The sequence below is a fragment of the Fundulus heteroclitus genome, chromosome 8, assembly GCF_011125445.2.
Source record: "Fundulus heteroclitus isolate FHET01 chromosome 8, MU-UCD_Fhet_4.1, whole genome shotgun sequence".
Lineage (NCBI taxonomy): Eukaryota > Metazoa > Chordata > Actinopteri > Cyprinodontiformes > Fundulidae > Fundulus > Fundulus heteroclitus.
In genome coordinates this window covers 4309176-4335197 of record NC_046368.1, presented here as the reverse complement: position 1 = coordinate 4335197, position 26022 = coordinate 4309176, and the positions used below count along the sequence as shown (strand labels likewise).

Here is a 26022-nt window from a genome sequence, read left to right as displayed (position 1 = left end):
AGGAAGCAAGAGGCTCAGCTTCAACCACTTCCTGTGTTTCCAGGTCGGACGGAGAGGAGAAGTTCGGCTGTTCAGAGCAACAAAGTATGCAAGACAAGAACGAGACGGAGCTGGAAAAGAACATGGTACGGGGCAGCTGCCCCCCCCCCCCCCCTTAACGAGGCGTCTCCTCCCGCCTCCGCTCTCCATCTTTATGAAAACATATAAAACTTTAACATAGGGCTGGACGATAATTCAATAACGATATACATCGATCATGATACAAAAAAAGGGTAAATAAAACGTTCAATAGAATAACCAATCACAACGCAGACCCAGGAAACAAGCTCCGCCCCTTTCAACGAGGTCAGAGAAGCACGTGTTCTTTTTCTCTTCTTTAAAACTTGTAGTTTTGGTAAAAAGTTGGTTTAATAAAGGGTTTGAATTCAGTCTGAGTGTGTCTGCATCTAAAAATAAGTTGCTAAGCAACAGCATAAAATGGCCAGGGCTACATTTAAAATGCGTATTTTAAATGCATATATATTTGTTGATAATTATCGATATCGATCAATATGCTTTCTATTTTATCGATATGCTTTTTATCTATATCGTCCAGCCCTATTTTAACATGCGCTGTCCTGCAGATGGCTTTCAGTGAGGAAATGACTTCTAGTCTAACAACCTGCAGGTAGTTTTCTCTAAATATGTTATTAAAGCAGAGGACAGAGTCACCTGCTATTCACACCTGCTGACTTCAGCCAATTAGAGACCCTCCTAACATCTAATAATTAGATGGATCTAAGTAATATTGTGTTAATATCTGCATATTTTTGTTGTTTTCTGTTTTCTGGTTGAGGATTTGCCGTATTGGGGCTATTCCTGGAGAGCTGAATGTGCTCTGAGGAGTAACAGAGTTTAAAATGTTTGAGGAACAAATATTTAAAATCACATTTCAGGAACACAGAGCAGAGAAAGTCAGTTTAAAGTGGTGTCTGTTGTGTACCGATCTATGAACACCTCTGTATATACATGTCCCCGACTAACCTGAATCTACAGCTGAGCCTTTTGTTACTAAATCCTAATTATTTAAGTATTTAACCCCTAGTTTTAGTTTCCAAATTTATTCCTGACACAACACTTAAAAATTAAGTCCTAATCAGACTTTTTAGCTGATTTCGTTAAGGTTGTTGGCAAAATTTACTAATATGTAACGGGTTTTCATCGGGTTAAATCAGCAATAAGTCTTTTTTTAAAGTCAGTATTAGTTTATTATTAAGGTACCAACTTGAAGTCTGTAAGTTACTTTAAGTCAGTTTTAAAAATGAAGACATTGTTTTTAGCCAATTAGGTATTCAGTCATTATCAGGTATAGAGTAATTATTATCAAATGTGTTAATTAATCGTTAAATGTTAAGCAAAATTACCATTTAGCTCGTAGTATTGTAGGTTTTGGTTATTTAGTCAGTAATAAGCATTAAGGAGATGGTAATAGATAGTAATTATTGTCAGTGTCGAGTTACTATGACAACTTTAAGTTTCACGTTTGTAATAAATATACATTTCTAAAGTAATTAGCCGCTATTAAATCATGATAAATTAATTTAGTCATAATAAAGTCTGTATTAATTTATTAATTAACCAGCCAGTATAAAACATTAAGTCAGTGGTAAAAAAAAACAACTTTGTATTATTATTATTAGTAGTATGTTTAAATATTATGCCAGTGTTGAGTTGCTGTTAGGTTGCTTTTAAGTTGGTATTAAAAACTATTCAAAGTAATTTGGTTTTAGGTGAATCTGAAAAATGTAGTTTTAAGTCGATCAAACATTGATATGAAAATCTATAATTTATCAGTTTGCAAAGTATGAAGAATTTTCATGGTTTATAATAATAATAATAATGAGTTATTACAATATATACTAAGGAAAATAAACTCCATTAAGGTACATTAGACCTTTCAAAACAACTTTGGTATTTAATTAAAGACCATAGTTTATAAATAGCTGCCATTTTAATAAAATTGGTTAATTTTTAAACAGCATTTCTCTGACCTCGGCTGGCTTAAACACATTTAATCATCTGACAAGTGAAGAGAAATAAGTGCAGTAGCTGCTGCTGTTGCTTGGGAGCGAGATGAACCAACATGTGAATGGGTGCAGGTATGAAAACATGAGTGACTGTCGACACGCGTGTGTTTTTATGTGTCTGGCAGCGCTCCAGCTGTTGTCAGTCTTCCTCAGACAGTCTGAGGAGAGACGGAGGAAACATCTGCCCGCTCATCTGGCTCTGTCTGTCACGCACACACTCAAACGCACACCTTCCTCCCCAAATAAAAAAAAATAAAAAAATGCACCCAAAAAAAAAGCAACCCATAATAAGATGACAGAGCTGTGATGGGAAATGATGAGGGAAGAAACCTGGTTTGGAGTCTTATTATAAGAGGAAACCTGTCAAGGTGTCACCACAGTTTAACTCCAGACGTTTAAACACAAACAGACGACGGGCCGGCTGCCAGCGTGCCGCCGTTAGCACCGAGTCGCAAACAACACTGGGATTTCCGTCCGATCGCAGCTTTCTGACGCAAAACGCACCATTTCCTGGATCGCCCTCCCAAAAGTCCAGAACCTGCGCTGGATCCTGAACTCCTGATGATAAAGTTTTAATCCACGCTCCCCTACGGAGCACAAGTCTGGCCGAAAAAACGCTCGGCTGAGCTTTCTGATCACGATTTTCCCTTCAGGCTGAATGACCAACAAACTAAATTCAAATAACTCAAGTAACAAAGGTTGTATTATTGATCCGTGCTGATGACCGATCCAGGTACGCACCGTCCAAATATAATCGCAGCTAATGAGCAAAAGTTGTCATTCACTGCAAAAAGAGAGCTAAAAGTGAGTAAAATGTTGTAGAAATTAGTGTTTTTGTCCTTAATTTGAGCAGGAAATGAGATAATCTGCCAATGGAATGAGTAATTTTACCACTGAAATAAGATAATAAGATAAACTGCTCTTAAAATAAAATGATTGAAACAAGTTGTTTCTTTTAAGTGGAAAAATCTTATTCCATTGGCAGATCATCTGATTTACCTGCTCAAATCAAGGACAAATACAGCTATTGAAAGAAAATGTTACTTACTTTTTGTTCTCTTTTTGCAGTGCACCTCTGGGCTAGCAGTAATTTACAGGTTTAATGTGTAAGAGAGAGCTTTAAATCATCATTACTTCAGAAAAAAGGCTCCTGAATCTTCTACGGTCAACCTTAAATGATCCAGGCCAAACCAAGCAGAGATGCTCAACTCTGATTAGTTTTTAATCTGCACATGTAAATAAGTAATAATACAAGATATTTATTTAGTGTAAAATCTGTTTCATGTATTTACTGTTCCCTCTGTTCCATCCAGACAAATTGGAAGATTTATGGGGATTGAAAAAAAAAGCAATAAAAGGGGACATTTTGGATTTTAACACAACTTTAAGAGAAAAAAGAAAGTCACACTGAAAAAACGGAACTACAAATTAGTAAAATTTTCTTGAAATTAATGTATTTGTCCTTCATTTAAGCAGGTAAATGAGACTATTTGCCAATGGAATGAGATTTTTGCACTTAAAATAGGAACAACTCATCTCCATAGTCTTATGTAGAGGGCAGAATATCTAAATATCTTATTTTAGGGGTCGAAATACTAATTCCATTGGCAGATAATCTTATTTACCTGCTCAAATCAAGGACAAATACACTAATTTCAAGAAAATTTTACTAATTTTTAGTTCCGTTTTTTCAGTGCAAATGTATTCAGACCCTGCTAATGCCACAAAACTGCTCAAACAATAGAAACTAAAATATGGTGAAAAATTAAAATCCAACCCAAAATATTCTGCATTAATACAGAAGTATGAAAAAATTAAATATTTACATTCATCAAAATCCACCGACTGCTGTCGTATAATCAGGTGGATTTAAGGGGAATTGGGTCACAGCCTATTAAAACCTGGGTTCACACGCTGACAGATGTCTCCGATTTTTAGCTTAATGCGTTTTTCTAACCCTCAAAATATTTATTCACCAACAATCTTTTGATTTTATAAATAATAACCACAGTTGGTTTTGTGTTTTGAGTCTCAGCAGGAGAGGGGAGGACCCACCGCCCTCCATTCTCTGCTTCCCACGCCTCATTCTGCATAATCACAACATCTTTATCACTTATTAATCCAACAGGGTTAGATGTGATTGAATTAAAAAGTTGTTGCTGGATCCAGTGATCCGACCAGGATGTAGAAACACGGATAAAACCTTCTGCTGCTAGTCAGAGCAGTAAAAGGTACAAGTTTGGTCATTAGTTGTTGGGTTTTAGTTGTTTTTTTAAGGGATAAATGTAAATATTTTATTGTTTGGTGTTGTTGGAGCTGAATGAGCTTCACGTTTCCCTCGGCTTCAGTCTTATATGTGAAAGCAAAAAGATAAAAATAAATAAATGAAAATAGGTTGAAATAAACAAAAAAATCAATTACTCAATGAATAAGTTGCAGTTTTCGTGGTTGTCGTTACCAAAATCTAATCACAGTACAGTTGAGCCCAAAATGATTAATACCACTGGCAGATTTAAAGGTAGAAGTTGTTTCTGATTGGACATTAGACAAGTATCCGTCGAAAGATGAGGGGTTGTTTCCCAAAAAGAACAAGAAACGTGTCAGTTTTAACTAATTTAACATGTTTTTATCCTTCTGAATGTTTAATGGAAAAACCCTTTTATAGGCATTCCAGCATTCAGACCCTTTTTATAGTAACTGAGCTGCTTTTTGCATGTTTCCTCTGGCAGCTTCATGATTTATCTGTAGTAATGAGCTCCTTACCATCACCCTAATCTTTATCGTCTCCAACCAGGGATAAATGCTGTATGTCGTATTTTGTGCAGTTTCCTGTTATTTGAGTTAAACTTTACCTCAAAATCATTCCTAACTTTTAACTCCAAACTAATTCCTCCTCTATGATCTTATGGAGATGGAGCCATGATTATCAGACAAACACAACATTTATTTGCGGAGTATCAAAAAAAAAGTGTATTATACAGATTTAACTTGTAAGTCAGTCACTAGTTTATAATATTTTGAATTAAATATCTGCAGCAAATCCAACTCAGAATGTCGCCGGCTGAAAGAAATGCAGATGTTTCGCTGGTTGTGACAAAGTTCTGTTGATGATCCGAGTTCTTTTAAGGTTCTGGTGTGGGACGTGCCCCCCCCCCCCCCCCCACCCATTTTCATAAGTCATAAAACTTAATTTATTTTTTTTGCCGTCTAATGATGCAGAGTGACATCACGGCAGGTGAAATCCTCCTTCACTGCGCTTTAGAGAAACCCTGCATGCTGACGCACATCAGCGAGGCTTTCACCGCATTTCCCAGAATGCATCACTGCTGTATATCTGGGTCAGGTGGCACTCAGCTTATTGCCATATGTTTGTTACTGCACTGAGGCTGCAGGGAATCCAGCTCTAAAATAAATGTGCCAGCAGCATTTCTGAGTGTCCAGGTTTCAGCCGGACAACTTAGAATTGTTTTAGTAGTTTAGACATGGAGACATTTAACGGCGTTGTATGTTCAGTCAGTGCAAATCTGCTTATTATTATTTTTGTTTTAGATAAAGAGGTAAATCTGGTGTCTCAGTCTTAATTATTAGTTTGGGCATAAGATGATGGAGAAATTGGGCTTTTAGTACAGGATAAAAATTATCCGTAATTAGTGTGAAAACAGTGTAGTGACGTTATTTTTTAAATACTGTTATTCACCTAATTTAATTCTGCCTCATTTCGGTCCTCATTGTCCTTTAATTAATAATGGATAATTAGCTAGCTGCATGCCAAGCCTTAAGAAGTATTGTAAACAGTGTCTGTTTTACAAATAACAGTTACTTATTTTCTTATTTATTAAACGTAATGCTACTAAGATTCAATGTATTTGTACTAATATCTAATAATATTGTAATACTTGTGTTCTTTAAATTCAGTTTATCTCATTTCCATTTTTAACCAGCAACTATCCTGCGAATGTTAATGAGTTTTAAGAACTATTATGTTAATTATTTAGGAAAACAATCGTTGCTAGTGTTCTTAAAATGTCCACTATACAATTATGTTGTAAAACACAGTTTCTAAATTCAATTTATTCAATAATTTGTCTGTCTTCATTCCAGGAACAGCTAATTAAACAGAGAAATAGCTATCCAAGATTAGATTTGTCCTTGTTCCATTTATTTGAAAATGAAATGACAGTTATAAGTCAAGTTTTATTTTTTAAAATTTCAGTTTAATGATTTTTATCTACTTTTATTCTGCATTAATATGGGTATATATTAGTACGGTAGCCATCTAGCTAGCTATACCAGGAATGGAAAATATTGAATCCTTTGTTTTAATGGGGAACTAAAGTTTCCTTACCATAGGAAAGCACAATATGGCACACTTTTTTGAAATACTTTGTTTTACTAATTTGTTGATAATATTTATGCTGCAGCAACTCAATATGGTGGCTGAGCTTATTATTTAGCTAGCTAAAACAAGAGAGTTATTTAGCTAGGTAAAACACTACTTTTAATTAACTGGCTTTGAAAAGGTGGTTGCTTTATATAATAACGCAATATGTGTTGGTATTGTACAATTTTGTTTTAAAAATGTAGCTTAACAGTTTCAAGCCATTTTAATTATGTAGTAACTAACACGGTAGCGTCTAAGCTTGGTATCCATACCCGGGTTAGAAAATATGAACTCTCTTTAAAAAGAGGAATTCAATGGGTTCTAGTTTTATTAAAAATAATTTACAAATTTGTTTTTAAAGTGACTGTTTTTAAATAATTTTACTGGATAAAAAAAAAATGCTATCCATCTAGCACACTAGGTAGCAGTCTACCTATCTATGAAAGGATTAGACAACCTTTCAAGCAAAAATTGTGAATGAAAATGCTCAAGATCTGCCGTGATCTTCAATATTCTGCCTACTTTTTAACAGAATTTGGCGCAAATCAAAAATTCCCCTCAATTGCAAAAAAAAAAAGCAACGTATTGCTGTCAGCACGAAGACAACAAATGTCCATTTTTGCAGCTTTCAGCCCGTCTCTCACACTACAGCGCTCAGGAAGCCTGAACTCAGAGGGCTGAGCTCTTGGGGCAAAAATAATAACTTTAAAAGTCATCAGCTTGGAGCTAATCCCACCACGGCCTGTGGACATTTTAATACCAGAGTGATTAGCAATGATCCTAAACCCCAGACAGCCAACCTCCCACTCAGCCCTCTTAGGCCTGGGCTCCCGTCCCACCCCAGCTTCAGCCCACCGTCCCTGGGGGAGGCGGTCAGGCGAGTCCGCGGATTAAGGCCACTCCGTGCTTTGGACCTTCGAATCTGGAAAGTTAAACCCCTGGACGTCCGCCACTTCATTTCTCTAAGTGGCATCAGCTCCCTTGTTATGACTGTTAATTAAAGTCGGATTTATTCAAGAGGCATTTTTCTGGCAAAAGCCACAAAAAAAAAAAAAAAATACAGTTGACATTTTCTGTTTTTTTTTTTTCTTCTAATATATCTGCTAAAAAAAAAAAAAAAAGGTTATTTATTTTATTATCTCATATCTTTTTTCATGTTGTTTATCTGTTTTTTATGTGTGTGAGAAAGTGGGAAGCTGCGTGTTGTGCGGGGGGGGGGGGGGGGGGACTGGGAATTTTTTCATGAGTGAGCAGATGTTGCAGTTTCTCAAGAGGGATTTATGTCAGGATGGAAACACACAGCGCACTGGGCTACATGTCATAATGAATGCATCAGTCAACATCTACACGGCCTGAACACGGCATGCGTGGAGGAGAAAAAGCACTTTACTAATGTTAAAATAAGCCTTCAAGCACCGCGCGTAGCCGGGCTTTAACAGGCCAGAGAGCCATTATCCATATTGATCTCAGAAAAATATGTCCATGTTTAGCTCATGTGTCCAATCAGCCCAAAGTCACGCTTAGTTAGCCTGTCAGCAGCTTTCTACACGCGTATAGACATCAGAAGACACGCTTTCACCTTTCTCTTTAAAAAGTTAAACGCTGCTGCAGCTTTAAATAAATTCAACAACAGATGAGGAGCACATCATTGAGATCAGGGCTGTAAGCTCTAGTCTGGTCCAGACGTAATTCATGCTGGACAGTCCCACAATGTGGTTAAATTCAATTTTATTTATATAGCGCCAATTCATGAAACATGTCATCTCGAGGCACTTTACAAAGTCAAAAGCAATCAGATTATACAGATTGGTCAAAAACTTCCTATATAAAGGAACTAGTTGATTGCTTCAAAGTCCCGACAAGCAGAATTCACTCCTCCTGAAAGAGCGTAGAGCCACAGTGGACAGTCGTCTGCATTGTTGATGGCTTTGCAGCAATCCCTCATACTGAGCATGCATGAAGCGACAGTGGAGAGGAAAACTCCCCTTTAACAGGGAGGAGAACCTCCAGCAGAACCAGAACCAGGCTCAGTGTGAACGCTCATCTGCCTCCACCCACTGGGGCTTAGAGAAGACAGAGCAGAGACACAGAAAGCTCAGAAGCTCACATTGACCCAGGAGTACTTTCTATGTTAGAGAAGACAGAGCAGAGACACAGAAAGCTCAGAAGCTCACATTGACCCAGGAGTACTTTCTATGTTAGAGAAGACAGAGCAGAGACACAGAAAGCACAGAAGCTCACATTGACCCAGGAGTACTTTCTATGTTAGAGAAGACAGAGCAGAGACACAGAAAGCTCAGAAGCTCACATTGACCCAGGAGTACTTTCTATGTTAGAGAAGACAGAGCAGAGACACAGAAAGCTCAGAAGCTCACATTGACCCAGGAGTACTTTCTATGTTAGAGAAGACAGAGCAGAGACACAGAAAGCACAGAAGCTCACATTGACCCAGGAGTACTTTCTATGTTAGAGAAGACAGAGCAGAGACACAGAAAGCTCAGAAGCTCACATTGACCCAGGAGTACTTTCTATGGTAGAGAAGACAGAGCAGAGACACAGAAAGCTCAGAAGCTCACATTGACCCAGGAGTACTTTCTATGTTAGAGAAGACAGAGCAGAGACACAGAAAGCTCAGCAGCTCACATTGACCCAGGAGTACTTTCTATGTTAGAGAAGACAGAGCAGAGACACAGAAAGCTCAGCAGCTCACATTGACCCAGGAGTACTTTCTATGTTAGAGAAGACAGAGCAGAGACACAGAAAGCTCAGCAGCTCACATTGACCCAGGAGTACTTTCTATGGTAGAGAAGACAGAGCAGAGACACAGAAAGCACAGAAGCTCACATTGACCCAGGAGTACTTTCTATGTTAGAGAAGACAGAGCAGAGACACAGAAAGCTCAGAAGCTCACATTGACCCAGGAGTACTTTCTATGTTAGATGGTAATAGAGGATGATCTGCCTCCCCTGATGATGTCACAGCTAACAGAACGCCAGACCAGGTGTACCTTCTATGAAGAGAAAAATGACAGAGAACTAAAAGTTAAAAGCTGAAATGACGACAGTCATTTCAATTCAATGCAATGCAAAACTGGAGAACAGTAGAAATCAGTAGAGTGATTCCTTTGTCACAAAGGAAAGTTTTAAGATTAGTCTTAAAAGTAGACGGGGTGTCTGCCTCACAGACCAAAACTGGGAGTTAGTTCCACAACTGGTTCTAAATGACTTTTTCACATTGAAACATGTTGATCTGGATAGTTTTTCTGTCCTTGTAAAAAGTTAAATCACAATTGTGAAAACTGCCTTTCATATAAACTCAGATTGGTGTTTGGCTAATTATATTTTTTTGTTGTTTCAAACTGAATGACGCAGCACGGTGGTGGTAGCATCATGCTGCGGGGATGTTTTTGCTGATTCCTGCCTCTTCCTATGTGATTTTACCAGGTGATGATGGTATTTTACCTTTTAAATAATTGTCTTTAGAGAAAATTGGCTTGGTTGGTTTCAGAATAGGAAAGTTAGTTTTGGAGCATTCAGTCTGGTCTGGTACCAATGAAGAGGCTTTGAGTTAAAGTTAAAATCCTGATTTTGGAGTACTGGGGAAAGTATTTGAGCCGATTGGAATAAATAATGGAAGCCTTTTAAATGATTTGTCTTCAGATGAGCTGCCGTTTGTTATGTGGTACTGCTCTGTATCTGCCTCTTAGATGTTTGGGCATCTTTAGAGTCAGAAAATAACTTGTTTGTGTCTTTTTCTGCACTCAGGCCATGCGAGGTCAGACATGTTCCCGCACTGCAAAAACTGAACTAAAAATAAGTCAAATTTTCTTGAAATTAGTCCATTTGTCCTTGATTTGAGCACATAAATAAGATGATCTGCCAATGGAACGAGTATTTTGATCCCTAAAATGAGACAATTGGATAAACTGCACTCTAAATAAGATGATGGAGATGAGTTGTTCTTATTTTAGGTGTAAAAATCTCATTCCATTGGCAAAACATCTTATTTTCCTGCTCAAATCAAGGACAAATACACTTATTTCAAGAAGATTTGACTTATTTTTAGTTTTGTTTTTGCAGTGCAGCATTTTTTCTCATCAGCAGCTGAACTTTTTTCACTCAGGAGTTTGTGCTAAAATCTGAAACTTGTATTTTTCTGTCTGTTCTCCTCCTATTGATGGTTAATATTTACCAGGTCTATGTTTACAGTATCCATCAACCAGAACATGGCTTCGCTTCCCTCCTAACAGTTTTTCTTTGTTGTTTCCGGGGACGAGCTTCTTTTATTGTGTTTACCTCTTTCAGCGTCAGCCCGGTTCTTCCTCGTCTCCAGTAAGCGCCCATTTGACTCCCGGTAAAAAGGCGGTAAAGGAGACCAGGCGCCAGGAAGCAGCCGTCGGCCTGTCCAGAGGTTCAAACCTGCGGCGGGCTGACAGCGTCAAAGACCTGATCAGCAGGTTCTCGGGTCCGACGCCGTACTCGTTCTCCAGCCCTCGCTCTGGAGCCGGCCGAGTGGTGAAGGCTGTCTCCATGGAGGCGCTCTACGTCCCAAAGCCCAAGCTGAGTCCTTTCACACCAAGTCCCGCCGGAGACGCTGGCCGTCCGCTTCCCAGCGTCGGCAGACAGACGGGCGCCAAGTCCGCGATAGCTGCGAGAATTGATTGTCCGGTGGAGGGCGGCGCGCAGCAGGCCGATTCAGCAGCAACAACGAGCAAACCAAAAACTCCCGAGTCTGGTAACGAGTCGGTGGCTGACTCTGGCATGGGATCGGTAAGACACGAAGAATCAAATCCAGAGAAGCCGATCTGCCGTTTCCGCACCAATCAAGGAAACTCTGCGCCTTTCTGGTTGACGATGTCACAGCGGCATGAAATTAAGGGCTCATCAAACATCTATTTGCATGATTAAAACGTTGATCCTACCGGAAGGATAAAAAAAAAAAATCCCACATCAAACCTTTAAAGCATCTAATCGACTGATGTTCTCATCTTTGATTTATTTTTTTCCCTCCTACATCACCTCTTGATCTGTTCCACATCTTGTCTGGTTACAACCAAAAACTGTATTTTATTGGATCTTAATGTGACAGATTAACATAAAGTGCTGCATAAAGGTTAGTTAAAATTTTTTTTTCTTCTCCCAGTGTCCTGTCTAGCAATATGGCAATAGGAATTGATGTCTCAATGCCAGATAGAGCTCGACAGATTTTGCTTTTACAAGTGGAGCAAACAGCTTTCGCCATAGTGCTCCACTTGATTTATGCTTGTAAATAGCTTTATTATGATTCCTGCAGGGAGAATTTCAAATTATATGGACATTACAATGGGAGAGTAAAGGAAGAACAAGAAGTGAGAGAGAAAGAGGAAAAAAAGAAAAAAAAGAGTAGAGGTGAAAGAAAGAAGAGATAAAAGGGAGAGAATGATAAAACGTCCTCTGTCTGCTCCATCACCTGGAAAGAGACGCAAAAAGAACAGCACAACCAACAGACATAAAGCAACAGATACACTCGAATAACACCTAGATGCCATTGCTAAATCATATATATTATTATGTAAGATGACATGTGTAATGTGATACCTGAAAAAAGAAAGTGAAAGAACATGAATAAATAAATAAATTATAAGCTTACTGTATATAAGTGAACATTTAATACCTGGTACCCAGCACCTGTGGGAGTTTGTGAGAATGCACTAGTTTAGGTGAAAATTATCCAGAAGGAAATAGCTTGAAATAGTTTAATTTTAACCAAGAACGCTAAAAACTGTGCGGTGACTTTGTCACAAAGCTTTGAACACCGCAGAGATCCACAGATCAGGAGAATCTTTTGACGGCACAACGACTTATAGTGTGCCGCAGAATCTGACAATAAAGATGGCCGCCGTTGACAGACGGTCATAAGGAGTCCCGTCATGACCAGTCGTGTCGGAGACGCCGCAAAAACATGGAAGAAATATGATGTTGTGCTCAGATTAGACCAGGCGTGTCCAGCTCCGGGCCTGCAGGGCTCCTGCCTGTTCTGGATCTGTTTGTGCTCCAACACGTCCAGTTCAGATGATTCACCTTCTCAGTCGACCATTAAGGTCTGCAGACGTCCGTTAATTAACACTCGTCAGTCTCAGCTGTGCTGAACCAGCTGAACCTGGAGAACTGACTTTAGACGCTGCTGGATTAGACCAATGTGAGACATGGTGGTGGCAGCGTCATGCTGTGGGGATCTGTGACTCCAGCAGGTACAGGTAAACCAAACCCTGGAGGAAAACCTGTTAGAGGCTACAGGAGACATGAGATCTTCACCGTCCTGCAGGACGAGCACCCTGAACATGCAGCCAGAGCTATTATGGGACGGCCTAGTCAAAGTCCAAAGGTTGAGTTGTTTTATTAGGAAAAGGAAAAAGTTTCAGTAAGACATTCAGAACTGGTTGAGACTGAATGCAAACAAACACAAGATTTTTTTAAACATTTTCTCTCCATATAATTGTTCTACTTTATGTTGGTTCATCACATGGAACTCCAATAAAATACATTGAAGGTTGTGGTTGAGACCGAACACTCTGTTTTCCCTCTCTGTGGTAATAATGACTTTTTTTTTTTTTTAAAGATTTAAACTGATGCATTTGTTGCACGCTGTCCTGCTCTTGGCTTCTGTTTCTATCTAAGCTCCGTGAAGCTTTTCCATCGCCGTTAGCGCGGTTAGCGTAGCGCGATGACGTGACGGTCGACCACCTGGAGTCTGGAAAAACAAACCTTTAGGCCAGTTTTAACTAAACGACACATCATAAGAAACCTGCAGGGACTTTACGGCCTCGGAAAATGACAAACAAAAAGTTTGATTCCTCATTTCTAAGTCTGGACAAAGAAGATGAACTACAGCAGAATAAATGAAGCAGCAAATAGGAAGGCTGGGTGTGTTTTCTCCATCTTCTTTCTTGAGTTCATCTGGAAAAAATCACAACAATGACATTTTGATTGCTTGCAAAGTCGAACAATGAGCTGGATGTTTTCTAATGGTTGCCATTTCATTATTTTACTTGGGGTTGACCACAAATTGTATCTTCATCCATTATATATGCTTTAAACTCTCCCAATCCTGCTCTTGCTGATCCATTCCTTCATTTCGGGGCCGTCGGTGATGAGACGCCTGAAATCTGCACCGAGCGATTTACTCCGCCAGATCTCCGCCTTCCCTCTGAATCCTCTGCTTCTTTCCCTCCAGGAGTCGGAGCTCGACTTAAACAAGCAGTCGGACAGCCCGTCTGAGGAAGAGCCGTCCACGCCCAGAGCCACGACGGTGACCCAGAGCCCAAAGTATCAGCTGATGATCAACAACGAGCTGAAAACCAACGGGCTGAGCAGCAGGGAGGCCAACGGTCCAGGAGGCGGGGAGAGCAGCCCCAGGCTTCCCAGATGGGAGGCCACCCGGCTGGGGGCCAACAACTTCCGGGGGTCCCTGGAGTCCCTGGCCTCGCGGGACTGGGACACGGGTTCTGACCGGGTGGGTGAGGAAGACCACGGTGTGTGTGTGAGGGAGCGAGCTGAGGCAGATTAACGGCGGGCCGAGCGACGCCCAGATGCTGAGATAAGAATCAGAGTGACGGCAGCGGTTGGCGAACAGCGCCATCACCTGGAAGAGAAAGGAACAGATTCAAGTCACTGCAGAAATCTGAAAAAAAAATTACACAATTAAATGGTTAAATCCTCAGTTGTTACTAAAAACATTAATTTAATATAAATCAACAAGAAACTGTCTGAATAAGTTCAGATCTTCTTGTATTTACTTTATTTAATCTTCTAAACCTTTTTTCTACCGAAGCTGAGATTTAAAATCTTTTAACTTAGGATACTTTATCCTAAGGATAGGATACTAAGTTCACTTCAGGAGAGCAATTTTTATTTCACTCAGATATTGTGAAAACCATTTAAAGCAAATAGGTGAATAAATAGAATTAATATGAATATAAAAAACTTTTGTATTTGGAAATAGTGAAAATTATGTTTCATATATATTTATTTAGCATATTTTGATGTAAAGTAAACATGCATTCTAGGGTTATATCACTAAATATTTGTTAGTGTAGGAAAAACATAATTTATTTACTACTAAAAATAAGTTTTCAATGTCAAATTATTTGTAGTAAAAGAAATATTTATCTTTAAAAAACAAATTTCTAAATTAAAGAATTTTTAAGATTACATTTCACCTTTTTAAATAAATGGGTAAAAAAATCTGATATAAATAAATGTGAATAAAAAGTAAAAGTCCTAAAAATGTGTCCTACTAATTATTTTTGTAAATAAAATTGAACCAAGTTTCAGAAACCTGACAGAGTATAAAGAGCTTCATGGTCTCTGAGGCTCCGCCTCCTCGTTAGTGAAGCAGGCTCTCTCCTCGTTAACTGATTGGTTAAAGCATTATTTGTCCCTTGCAGAATGAGCATAATGTAATCTCTCATTTCCAGTTTATGAACAGCGCCACCTTCTGGAAGAAACACAGACTGAAGGTTTCTCTCTCCGCCGGCTGTCTCACAGTTTCCAATCAGAGCACAGCGTCTCAGCTTCAATCAATCTCTTTTATTTTGGAAAAAATCTTTCTGATCTCTTTATAACTCTAAGTGTGAGACGTAAATTTGTCACGCAGCAGAAATTAAATGAAACAATAATTTTCAGCTGAGACCGACGTCCTGTCGAGGTCTCGTAGATCGCAGCTCATCAGAACCTCGCCTCTGTTTGGACTAAAGTTGTTTTCTGTTTCCTGTTTCCTGGAATCCTAACGCCTGATTGGTTGTTTGCAGGCGGGCCTCATCGACAGCCCCCCCAGGGCGTTTAACAGCCCGTACACAACCTCCTCCTTGGAGTATAACCCTTCATACAGGGTGACCGAGTTCAAGGTTTGTAGCTTTGAGTTTGCAGAGATGTGTTGACCCGAGCGGGGGGGGGGGGGTTTCTGCTGACTGACCAGCTTCTCTGTTCCCGTTTCCACCTTCAGGGCCGACTCTCTCCTGCCAACTCCGAGATGAACCTGTACGGCTTCAACAGCCGCAGCACCAGTCCCATCGGGGTTCCCTCCGCCACGCTGACCGCCCCCCGCGCCCGATTCTCCACCTACGACACCCTGAGGAGGAAACCTGAAATCAACAACCCGGTACTGACCCACTCCTGTTTCTGACCCACTCCTGTTTCTTTAAGGGTGCCGAGGCAAACGCAATGTTTCCTCTTCAGATTCTCCTCTGTATTAATTGGCCTTATTTTATTCATCAAACTTCATTAGTAAAACCTTTTATAAATGTATTTATAAACGTTTACGTCAGAGGCTATTTTTAACTTCTAATGTAAAATATCCTGCAGAGAAATATGTTTACATCTCTGGACACCATAAAGTCCGGTTATATCTGACTCATTCCTTCTGTAGGCTTAAATTCTAGGTTCCTGTCCCCCTTAAAGGTACATAGCCACATGATATGCTTATATAAAAAAAGATCAAAAACCATTTGATCATGATAAAATAAGGTTAAATACACCAAATCTCCAGCTTGATAGTGTTTTGATGGTCCTTTTTGAGCCAAAAATAATTAGCTCTCAGGTGCAATGAACAGATATAAACAGATCTAGCACCATCTAGTGGCAGTATCACAGAACTGTCATAATGCTGGTTTGCTTAATTAATAAATCAGTATTAAATAATGCCTGGACTAAGCCTGACCCTCTGCAACGCCTCGCAGTAAAGCAGCAGCTCAGCGTGATGAAGACCAACATTATTAATTAAATAAAACGATTTACAGCAACTTTAAGAGCCTCATATCAGAACATTTACTCACGTCAGTCAACTCTGCGTCACATCTGAGCCTCGACAGGTTTAGCTTCAGTGAACACCAACGTTCAGACTGGATTCCCAGAGACATTCTAGGCTTTTCCCTCTTGGAATCATATTTTTCTTATTTATTTTTTTCACTGAATCTTGGACCTTTCTTCATTTTTTTCGCTGGGAGATGCTAATAGCCGTTAGCCGCTTCCTTGTTTTAGCCCCAGCTGCACATGCTCAGTACGTACTTTCTCTGTTATTATAAATAAACATGAAAAGCTTTATTTGCTAACAAATTGAGCAAAATCAAAGCATAAAACACCAAAATAACAACTAACACGCCAGAAGGACGTGATAATCTTTCATATAAACTTTGTATGCAGCCAGATTGAGCTGTTGACATATAATTAAAAGAAAGTCAAATAACGTGGCTATGCAACTTTTAATCCCGAGAGAAAAGTGGGAATCACCATAGCAACCACTAAACAGGTTAATATGTCATGTAAATCTGAACAGGGTTAGAAAGTGAGATGATGAATGGCTGCGTTCTGGATTGGCACCCTTAACATATATTCTGATGGGATAAACTGTTTCCACGTGTTTTTAACGTGTTCACATGTTTCACCTGCAGGTGGCGCCCATTCACTACAGCATGCGCTCTAATACGCTGGGAGCACCCAACAAGAGAAACTACGTGGAGGAACTGACCAAACAGCTGGACAGCTGTCAGAAGGTGGACCTTTAGTGACTCTCTTATTTCTGCTAATTTTACAGAAATGTGACTTTTATGGCCATATGGAGAAAGCTGCGGTCTCCACAAGGAGAGTACGCTACAAAGTTCATGGCTAGGGACACTGGCTGCTCGGAGAGCTTTATCCAAGCAAATATTAATGGAAAGTTGAGTGGAAGGTAGAAAGTTTAGCTTAAAAAGGGGCGCAAAGACAGACATTTGCATATATTACACCCTGTGTGTGAAGAATGCAGACATATACATTCTTTAATGTGTTACCCAACATGAACTGGAAAAGTATTAGTTTGTCCATTGACATCTAGGCTACGATTGGTCCAACTTTGGCATTGAAGTTAAACACTTGAGGACATTTCCACCCAGAGTTTAGTTTTATTTCTGCCACTTTGGGCTTCAATGCGCTCCATCAGAATCAGAATCAAGTTTATTCGCCAAGTAGGTTTGCACATACAAGGAATTTGACTTGGTGTTGATGGTGCAGACAGAAATAAGAATACAATAAAATAAAGTAAAATTGAATAAAATCAATATATATACAGGAGTAATATACATTCAGTAGACTGTGCGTTAATGTAACGCAGAAGCTTGTAGTCCTGAACGGGGGAGAGAGACAGTGTCCAGTGTCATAGGCGGCTCTTGACCTTGTTCATAAGACCGGTAGCAGATGGGAAAAAGCTGTTCTTGTGGCGTGAGGTTCTGGTCCTGATGGACCATGAGGTTCTGACTGTGCTACCAAACATACCGGGGTTTAACAGCATCAAAATGACAGTGTAGGTTCATTAATCTCATGTTTTGTGTGTTTTCTTCAGCGCAACGCGTTCCTGGAGGCAGAGATGGTGGAGATGGAGAAAGAGCGGAACCAGATCAGGTCAGACTGAGTTTCATGCTTTGTCTCTGGAAAGTCCAGACCTGAGGTGTTAAACTCCAGTCCAGGGCCAATTTCCTGCGATTGCATCGACATTTCTGCTTCAGCACAGCTGCATCAAATAATTAGGTCGTTAGCAGGACTCTGAAGAGCTTGACTCAACGCTGAGGAGGTAGTTCAGTGTCTGTTGGCCCATGGATGCAGTGGAGGTTGTAGGAGACTAGTCCTCAAGGACTGGACTTCCAGAAATGTCTGCAGGGTTCTTTTAATGTGGAGGAGCAGCAGCTACACCACATCTGGACACCGGACCTTTCCTTCTGATGTTTAAGACAGAGACCAGCCTCATTTCAGACGTTTCTATTCAGGATCTCTCAAAAAAAGTAAAAAACAAAGCAACCGGACTTGTTTTCCGTAGTTGAAGACGTTTCGCTTCCTCTCCAGGAAGCTTTCTCAATTCAAAAGGTGTGGAGTAATGTGGAGTACCAAGCTTTATACTACTGCCCAAACAAAGGCCTGTAATGGCTTAGATGAATTTGCATGTTGTCTAAGCCAAGGCCTTTATTTGGGCAGTAGTATAAAGCTTGGTACTCCACATTACTCCAGACTTTTTGAATTGAGAAAGCTTCCTGGAGAGGAAGCGAAACGTCTTCAACTACGGAATTAAGTCCAGTTGCTTTGTTTTTTACTTTTTTGGAATGACCATGACCTGGATGACTGAGAACCTTCACCAGCATATTCAGGATCTCATTTCTCATGAGCATGGACCTTTTAGTTGGACCAGCTCAGCTTCTTCTTCCTCAGGAAAGACTGAAGGGAACATCCACGTTGTTGTAGGCGATGCCCAGGTCTGTCTACAGCCATCTTCTCCTTCCTTTTCTTTCAGTCAGGAACAAGACATCAAGGTTCTGGAGTTCTGCTGCTCCTGGCCAAAACCTTGTGCTTGACCCAGAAGGACCTTTTCCTGGTTTTAAATCCTGGCCTCAGACTTTCCGTCCAGCTGCTTCACAACATTTAACATTCACAGACGGGGCTTAGCTGAAGCTTTTCCACAGGCAGCGTCCTCTCCTCAGGGCTCCAGGGTTCCTCAGAAAACCCGTTGAACTGCAGCCTTTGCAGATTCCTAATTGAGGCCGAACTCTTGTGTTGGTGCTTCAAAACGATGACGAAGCGGACAAGAACTCCTTGTTTCTGCCGTCAGAGTGGGAGCGTGGACTATCTTCTGATCTTTGTAGGAGGAAACCGAGCAGAGAGACGAAGGAGCATCCAGCCAGACTCTGTAACGGCATGGAGCTTCATCAGATCATTTTAGTTTCTGTGACAAGTTTCCTGACGAGTCTCCTGGACACCTTGACGTCTGTCCATAGAAGCAATGGCTCCCAAAAACCTCTGAAACTCTTTATAGGTTCATATATTTACTGCTGGAATACGTAAAAAAGGTTAAGGGTTCGCTTATAAATGAGGATATTAAGATTAAAAATGTCAAGGACCCAATATTTTGGGTCATCAACAGGTGAGACGAACCTGAAAACGCATGAAATCCTTCGGTTCAGACTAAATGGCATAAATTGGTGTGAATGTGATGTTCTGCGTTGTGTATTCCGGTTTGTAGCTCCTTGAATGTGAAGTCTGACGTAAACATTATGGCTGCTCTCACCGTCGCGTAGACTCGTAGGGTAACGGTTCAATTCCTCTCTGAAGGTTTGAGATGCGCGCCCTGATCGTGAGCAAAGAGGACCTGCTGAGGAACAACGCGCAGCTGAACAACGAGCTGAAGAAGACGAGGGAGCAGATGATAGAGATTGACCGGGAGACCCAGGCCTTGAGAGAGAGGTGCAGAGAGATGGAGGTGAGACGTCGGGTTCGCACAAAGATCCGGAGGTGGTGCACGTTTGGCCTTCAGTCGGAGTGACGTCGTCGGTTCTGTCCGCAGATTGAGGTGAAGCAAGCCCGGGACGTGATGGTGGAGGCCAACACTCAGGAGTACGCCTTTAACTTCCTCCAGCAGTCCCTGAAGAACAAGATCCAGGATGCTGAGGTAGGTCCAGAGGGGCTGTTGTACTCAGACATGGACTTAAAGGCTCAAATGGAGAACATCTGAACCACCAACGTCTGGATCCGTGGGTCTCGGCTCTTTTAGTGGCAATCAACAAGCTTCTGGCATCTTTCTGGCTGCGTATTTGACTTAAATTCAACAGGATTGAGGTCAGAACCTCAGAAAGAAAGTTTAATTGTCCTGATATAAAACTCTATCCAGGTTTTAACCACCCAGCTGTTGATCTGAGGTGAAGGAAATCCTCCTTTTCCGTTTTCCCATCCAGTTTGTGGCTCAGCATGATGCTACCACCACCGTGCTCCAGAGGCCAGACCGTGTTTTTGGGTGTGAAAGCTTTAACTAACCTCCACCAAACATCGTTCCTGTTGTTTCTAGAAGGCGTCTGGACCTCTGTGGTTTTTTGAAGACGCTTCACGTTTCATCCAAAAAGCTTGTTCAGCTCTGATCATGAATTAGGAGTATCAGGATTCTACGTCAGTAAGAACAACCTCACTAACCGGGTTAAACGGTGCTGAACTTTGGTTACAGTCCACAATTTTCACCAAAAGGCTTTAGGTGAATCTGTTTCACTCTGGATCAGACTCTTGTTTTTAAAGGTGTATAGCAACATTTTATGCTTATAAAAAAAAGACCAAAAACCATTTTATCAGGATAAAATAAGGTTATATACACCAAGCCTCCATCCTGATAATGTTTGGTCCTAAAATGGTCCTATTTGTGGATAAATAGCCCCAGCACTGGGCGCGATTACCAGAAATAAACAGATGTGGCGCCATCTAGTGGCAGTATCGCAGAACTATCATAATGTCGGTTTGTTTAATAGTTAATAAATTGTAAGTAAAGTCAGACCATGCCTGACCCTCTGCAACGCCTCACAGTAAAGCAGCAGCTCAGCGTGATGAAGACCAACGTTATTAATTAAATAAAACGATCTACAGCAACTCTAAGAGCCTCATATCAGAACATTTACTAAAGTCAGTCAACTCTGCGTCACATCTGAGCCTCGGCAGGTTTAGCTTCAGTGAAAACCAACGTTCAGACTGGATTCCCAGAGACTTTACAGGCTTTTCCCTCTGGGAATCATATTTTATTTTTTTTTTCACTGGATCTTGGACCTTTCTGCATTGTTTCGCTGGGAGATGCTAATAGCCGTTAGCCGCTTCCTTGTTTTAGCCCCTGCTGCACATGAGCAGTACGTACTTCCTCTGTTATTGTAAATAAACACTAAAGGCTTTACTTACTAACAAATTGAGCAAAATCAAAGCATAAAACGCCAAAATAACAACTAATACGCCAGCAGAAAATTAACATCTTTCATAAAAGCTTTGTTTGCAGCCAGAGGGAGCTACTGACGTAAAAATTAAAAAAAAGTCAACTAACGCGGCTATGCACCTTTAAAAAACTGTTTATCTAATTAAATGTTTAATTAGCTAAATTCAGAGTTAAAGAAAAGTTAAAAACATTAAAAGACCAAATTTAGTGAGGTCCGTGGAGACGCTGAGTAATAAATGACAATCCTCCACAGTCTTCATCATTCTTGGTTTCCTGATCCTAAAGTTTTTGTGTTTTCTGGTTTTCAGACCCAGATTGGGTCTCGTACCAGGAGGCAGAACTTTGACGTTTTTTCTCTGCTGATGTTTTTTATGTTCAGGACAACCTGGAGAAGCAGAGCCAGCACGCTCAGAGCCTGGCCGAGAAGTTGTGGCTGGCGGAGAGAGAGCTGGAGGACATGAAAGTGACCAAAGAAACCCACGATAAGAAGACGTCTGATCTGAACAGCACCATCCTCAGGCTGGAGGAAGAGGTGCGGAAATGTTTGGCCGGTGGATTTCTGGTCCCCTGAGCCGCTGGGAGGAGGTGTAACGAACTTTTGGTGTTTTGTAGCTCAGCGAAGCCCTGAAGATGTCCACCCAGAACTCTGCAGAACTGAGCCTGCAGCAGAAGCTACGGCAGGACGCCCAGGACCGGGTGGAGGAGCTGGAGGAAAGTCTTCTGGAGAAGGACCAGGAGTGTCAGCGACTGAGCCAGACGGTGGAAAAGCTCAACGCAGAGGTATCTACCTGCTCTTTTATGACGCTCTGGAGGCTCTGGCTTCAGCCGTCGCTTCAGGTTCTGGTTGGGTTTCTGTCCGGCTGCAGGTCACCGGTAAGCTGATAGATAAGGAGCGCAGCCTGGAGGACGAGATCCAGCTGAGGGAGCGGCTGCAGCTGCAGTGCCGGCAGGCGGAGAGGACGGTGGATGATCTCAGCCTGGAGCTGCAGACCACCAACCAGGTCAAAGAAGACCTGATCAAGCAGCTCAAACTGTCTCAGGTACGTTCTGACGCCAACCCGGAGGTTCCCCTGCAGGAAAAAGGCCCATTTATTAGTCTGTGCCGGGTACGTTGATGTTTAGAGGACAAACTTAGCCTTTTTTAACCCTAACTAAGTAAGTTAGTCTCCCTTTTTTTTTAAGACATCTGCTGTAGAAAGTATCCGTCTGGTTTCTGGTGACATAAGCATCAAAGTCATGTTTTTTTCCCCTCCTTCCTTTCCAAAATGTTTTTTTATGCCTGAACTGAACCAGGAACCCATGACTCAAACAGAGATGTCCACTCGAATTAATCAGACATGCAAACCATCAGAGTTTGGGGTTAATGGGGTATTAATTATGCAAATCCTGTTTAACAATCAGCGTGCATAATGCCACAATCCCTAATATGCACCATGCTGTCGTCTCCGCCGTATCTGCCCCGCTTCTAATATGGGAAATCCAGGCTGTTGGCAAAGTTCAGGTGTTTGGATCAACATGTTTGTGTTCAACAGGAGAAGGTGCTGGACCTGGAGAGCGAGCTGGAGGAGCTGCAGGACAGCGAGCAGCGGTGGGCCGCCAAGCAGAAGAGAGCCATCGAGCAGGTAGAGGCTCTGCCAGCAGGACGGAGGTGTTCTCAGGAGGACACCTGACCAAGATGGCCGCTAATATGTTCTTCTGCTTGCAGACCGAGCAGCTGCAGCTGAAGCTGATCCAGGAGAAGGAGCTGAACGAGCAGCTGGAAACGGAGAAAGCTTTCATGGAGAGACAGGTAACCTTCTCGTCAACGTCGCCCTCAGCGGTCGGTGCCGTCCCCGGCGGTGACGTGCCCTGTATTAATTTTTTCTGCGTCGGTGCAGTTAAGAGAGCTTCGTCTGGAGGTGGAGGACCTGCAGAGTTCCAGGGTCCAGGAGGACGTCGTCTCCAGAGCCGAGACCCGAGCCAAGGAGCTGGAGAACGCTCTGAGAGCCGAGGAGAGGTGAGCCCAACAGGAAGTCTGGCCTTTCTGCCGTTTGCTCATTTTTTATTTCATTTTTAATGCATATTAATCAACATGAGTTCTAAAGACAGCATGTAAATATGCTAGTTAGCCATCATCTGCACATCGTACACAAGAAGAGGAATAAATCAGAAAGAACTGCAATAGACAAAGCAATAAGAAGATGGAGTATATCAAACAAAGATGGAGCATTCAGCTCAGTAATAACAAGCAAACTGTTCAGTCACAAAGTGCTGTTATTGTAAAAAATGGCCGTCATCTGTCAGAAGACGTCCTGCTGTAAACCCAAACTGAAAGAAATCACGTTGGAGCATTTCCCAAATGATGTTAAATCGGCAGCTGTTATTGTTAATCATTTATGCCGGGGGAGTCAGACTCATTTCTATATGGTCCACTTTGGCATCATGAAGTCACTAAAAGGGCCGGTTACATGTGTATAGATGATACTTTTGATTTCATTTAATTTCAGTTCACATAGAAATATAAAAAAAAGCCCAGTAACATAAAAGTAGCACCTTAGGCCCAGTTTATACAGTTTATCTGCAAAGAAAGTTGATATTAGGGTGATTTACACTTTAAACTCATCATTCTGCATCACTTCTTCTCTTCTTGGACATTTCTGGGTTGTTTTAATGTGTTGGAGAAAAACTGACATCTAGTGGCTGGATGCTGTTACTACACAGTTAAACAAACTCATTCGCTACAGGAGGCTCAGTTTTAGCCACTTTATATAATTTAAAAGGATATATGCCTCTACTTTAAGTCATGATAAGGCAATTTATCCGGCCCTCGAGAGCCAAAAAAGGATTCGGCCCGCGGGCCTTGAGTTTGACACATTATGATTTACGTAATTGTGAAGAAACTTCACTTTTTTTTTTTTTAGAAAAGAAAATCTTTTTTGGTTACTTTTAAAAATACAAAATAAAACATTAGGCTTTCAAATTGTCTTTGTATTGTGATTAATACGTGAGATTAAAAAATGTATATCATGTTTTCTGCATTTTTATATAGCATGTGTTAAATATATTCATTTGTTTGACTTTGTTGAAGAGGAAGAGGTCTCAGAAATATTTGTTTCAAAAATTATTCATTTACGTTGTGATTTAGACTCTGGAACATGTTTACAGTTTAGACTAGAAAGGAGCATAAAAATCCTCTGACTATTTATGGTGCACCAGAGGAAGACCCAGACATTAACAGATGTTACATATGTCCTTAATTTAAGGTCTATTCTAAGCAGGTAACAACTATATTTTTAACACAAATTAAAGAAGTGTCTAACATTTTTACAGGATGTCTTAAATGTTAAAAGATAATTGTTAAATAAAGAACACATTTTGAACCACATATGATAAATGGGGAGATTTGTCCTTGACTCGCCCCTCAAAGACTCGACGTCTCCGGAGATGTTGATCGTCTTCAGGTGGAAGCTGCAGAGTTTCTGCAGACGTTGATGGTCGGTCTGATGTTTCTGCAGGAACAAAGCCACCCTGACCAACACCATCAGTAAACTGGAGAGGAAGATCAACGAGCTGAGCGATCAGCTGGAGGAGGAGCATCGCATCGCTACCGAGCAGAAAGACCTGGTAATGCGCACCTGCACTTAAACCAACGCGTTTCCTCCACAGGGGGGCAGCAAAGCGTTCCTCACCTCAAAAATGAAACAGAAGTCTTTAAAAATCAGCATCTTTCTTGCAAAGACATGCAGTACAGTATAAAAAATGATAATTAGAATTTACATAATGGGTCAAATCACCAGAAATGTGCCCTTCTGGCCCAGAATGAGGATGAAAGCTAACAAGTTAAACTGTCAGTAGCTGCAGCTTTAACTGTTAGCATGCTAGTCTTTGTCTTCATGAGAATGCTAAACATCAGCTCACATCGTTTATCCATATTTGGGATCTCACAATGACAAAATTAACTTTTTAAAGAGCCGATCTGTGTTGCTGGTTCTGCAGATGACCCAGAGGATCCGCACCCTGAAGCGTCAGCTGAACGAGGCTGAGGAGGAGGGGACGAGGAAGGAGGCGCAGTACCGCCACGTCCAGAGGGAGCTGACTGAGGAGAGGGAGACCAACAGCCGACTGCAGAGGCAGCTGCTCGACCAGCACCTGCAAACCAAGTAAGGCCTGAAGAGACCATTCAAGGTTAAACCCTCCCTAACGAGCCTGATCGGCCTCTTATTATCACACCAAAGCAGTAACGATGTTCACGAGTCACGCTTACTGTATTTTTTTGGACTATAAGTTGCTCTGGAATAGAAGTCGCATCAGTCAAAAAATGCGTCATAAAGAGGAAAAGTCGCACCAGACTACATATATCTAGATATTAATTTCACACAATCCGACTAAAACCTAACATTTAATCTGGTAAACCAACTGCACAGCTGCATCCACAACTGGCTAAATAACATGGGAGGTTAAATGGGGTAAATTAGCAACTCCAACCAGCAGAATTTCAGCATAACTGGCCGAAAGTTGTCAAAATTACGCTGATATTAGCCAGTGACAGTGCTACACGCTAAGCTAACAGTACGACACGGATGTTTCACAGCAACATAAAGCTAATTTGCATCAGAGAAGTTGTAACTCGCCCAGACAACAGAGCTGTAAGCTAGCGCTAGCTGCTATTAGCTTCACACACAGCCCAGTAACAGGTTTCTGTCTCGGTCTGTTTCCTTCAACCTTCACCACGCAACGCTCTGCTGACTGAAACAACATACAAACATGTGTTCAGTCTTTGTTGTCTAAAAGTTAATGTTTCAATAAATCTTTAAGTGGTACAGGAGCAGAATATAGTTTTCACAAACCTAGAGCACCCTCTTG

At 41.1% G+C, this 26022-nt stretch overlaps 1 protein-coding gene across 1 annotated transcript in view; it reads left to right on the top strand.

Moving 5' to 3' along the window:
• LOC105938969 (cingulin-like protein 1) overlaps positions 1–26022 on the top strand; it is a 70354-nt gene that overhangs the window by 42535 nt on the left and 1797 nt on the right. Inside the window, exons 6-21 of the mRNA XM_036140697.1 lie at positions 44–125; positions 13660–13938; positions 15236–15331; positions 15430–15585; positions 16874–16975; positions 17800–17858; positions 19554–19701; positions 19786–19890; positions 21560–21712; positions 21793–21960; positions 22047–22220; positions 22713–22802; positions 22886–22969; positions 23058–23176; positions 24675–24783; positions 25156–25319. Of these exons, the coding sequence (XP_035996590.1) occupies positions 44–125; positions 13660–13938; positions 15236–15331; positions 15430–15585; positions 16874–16975; positions 17800–17858; positions 19554–19701; positions 19786–19890; positions 21560–21712; positions 21793–21960; positions 22047–22220; positions 22713–22802; positions 22886–22969; positions 23058–23176; positions 24675–24783; positions 25156–25319 (2088 nt within the window). The remainder of the gene's footprint in view (positions 1–43; positions 126–13659; positions 13939–15235; positions 15332–15429; positions 15586–16873; positions 16976–17799; positions 17859–19553; positions 19702–19785; positions 19891–21559; positions 21713–21792; positions 21961–22046; positions 22221–22712; positions 22803–22885; positions 22970–23057; positions 23177–24674; positions 24784–25155; positions 25320–26022) is intronic.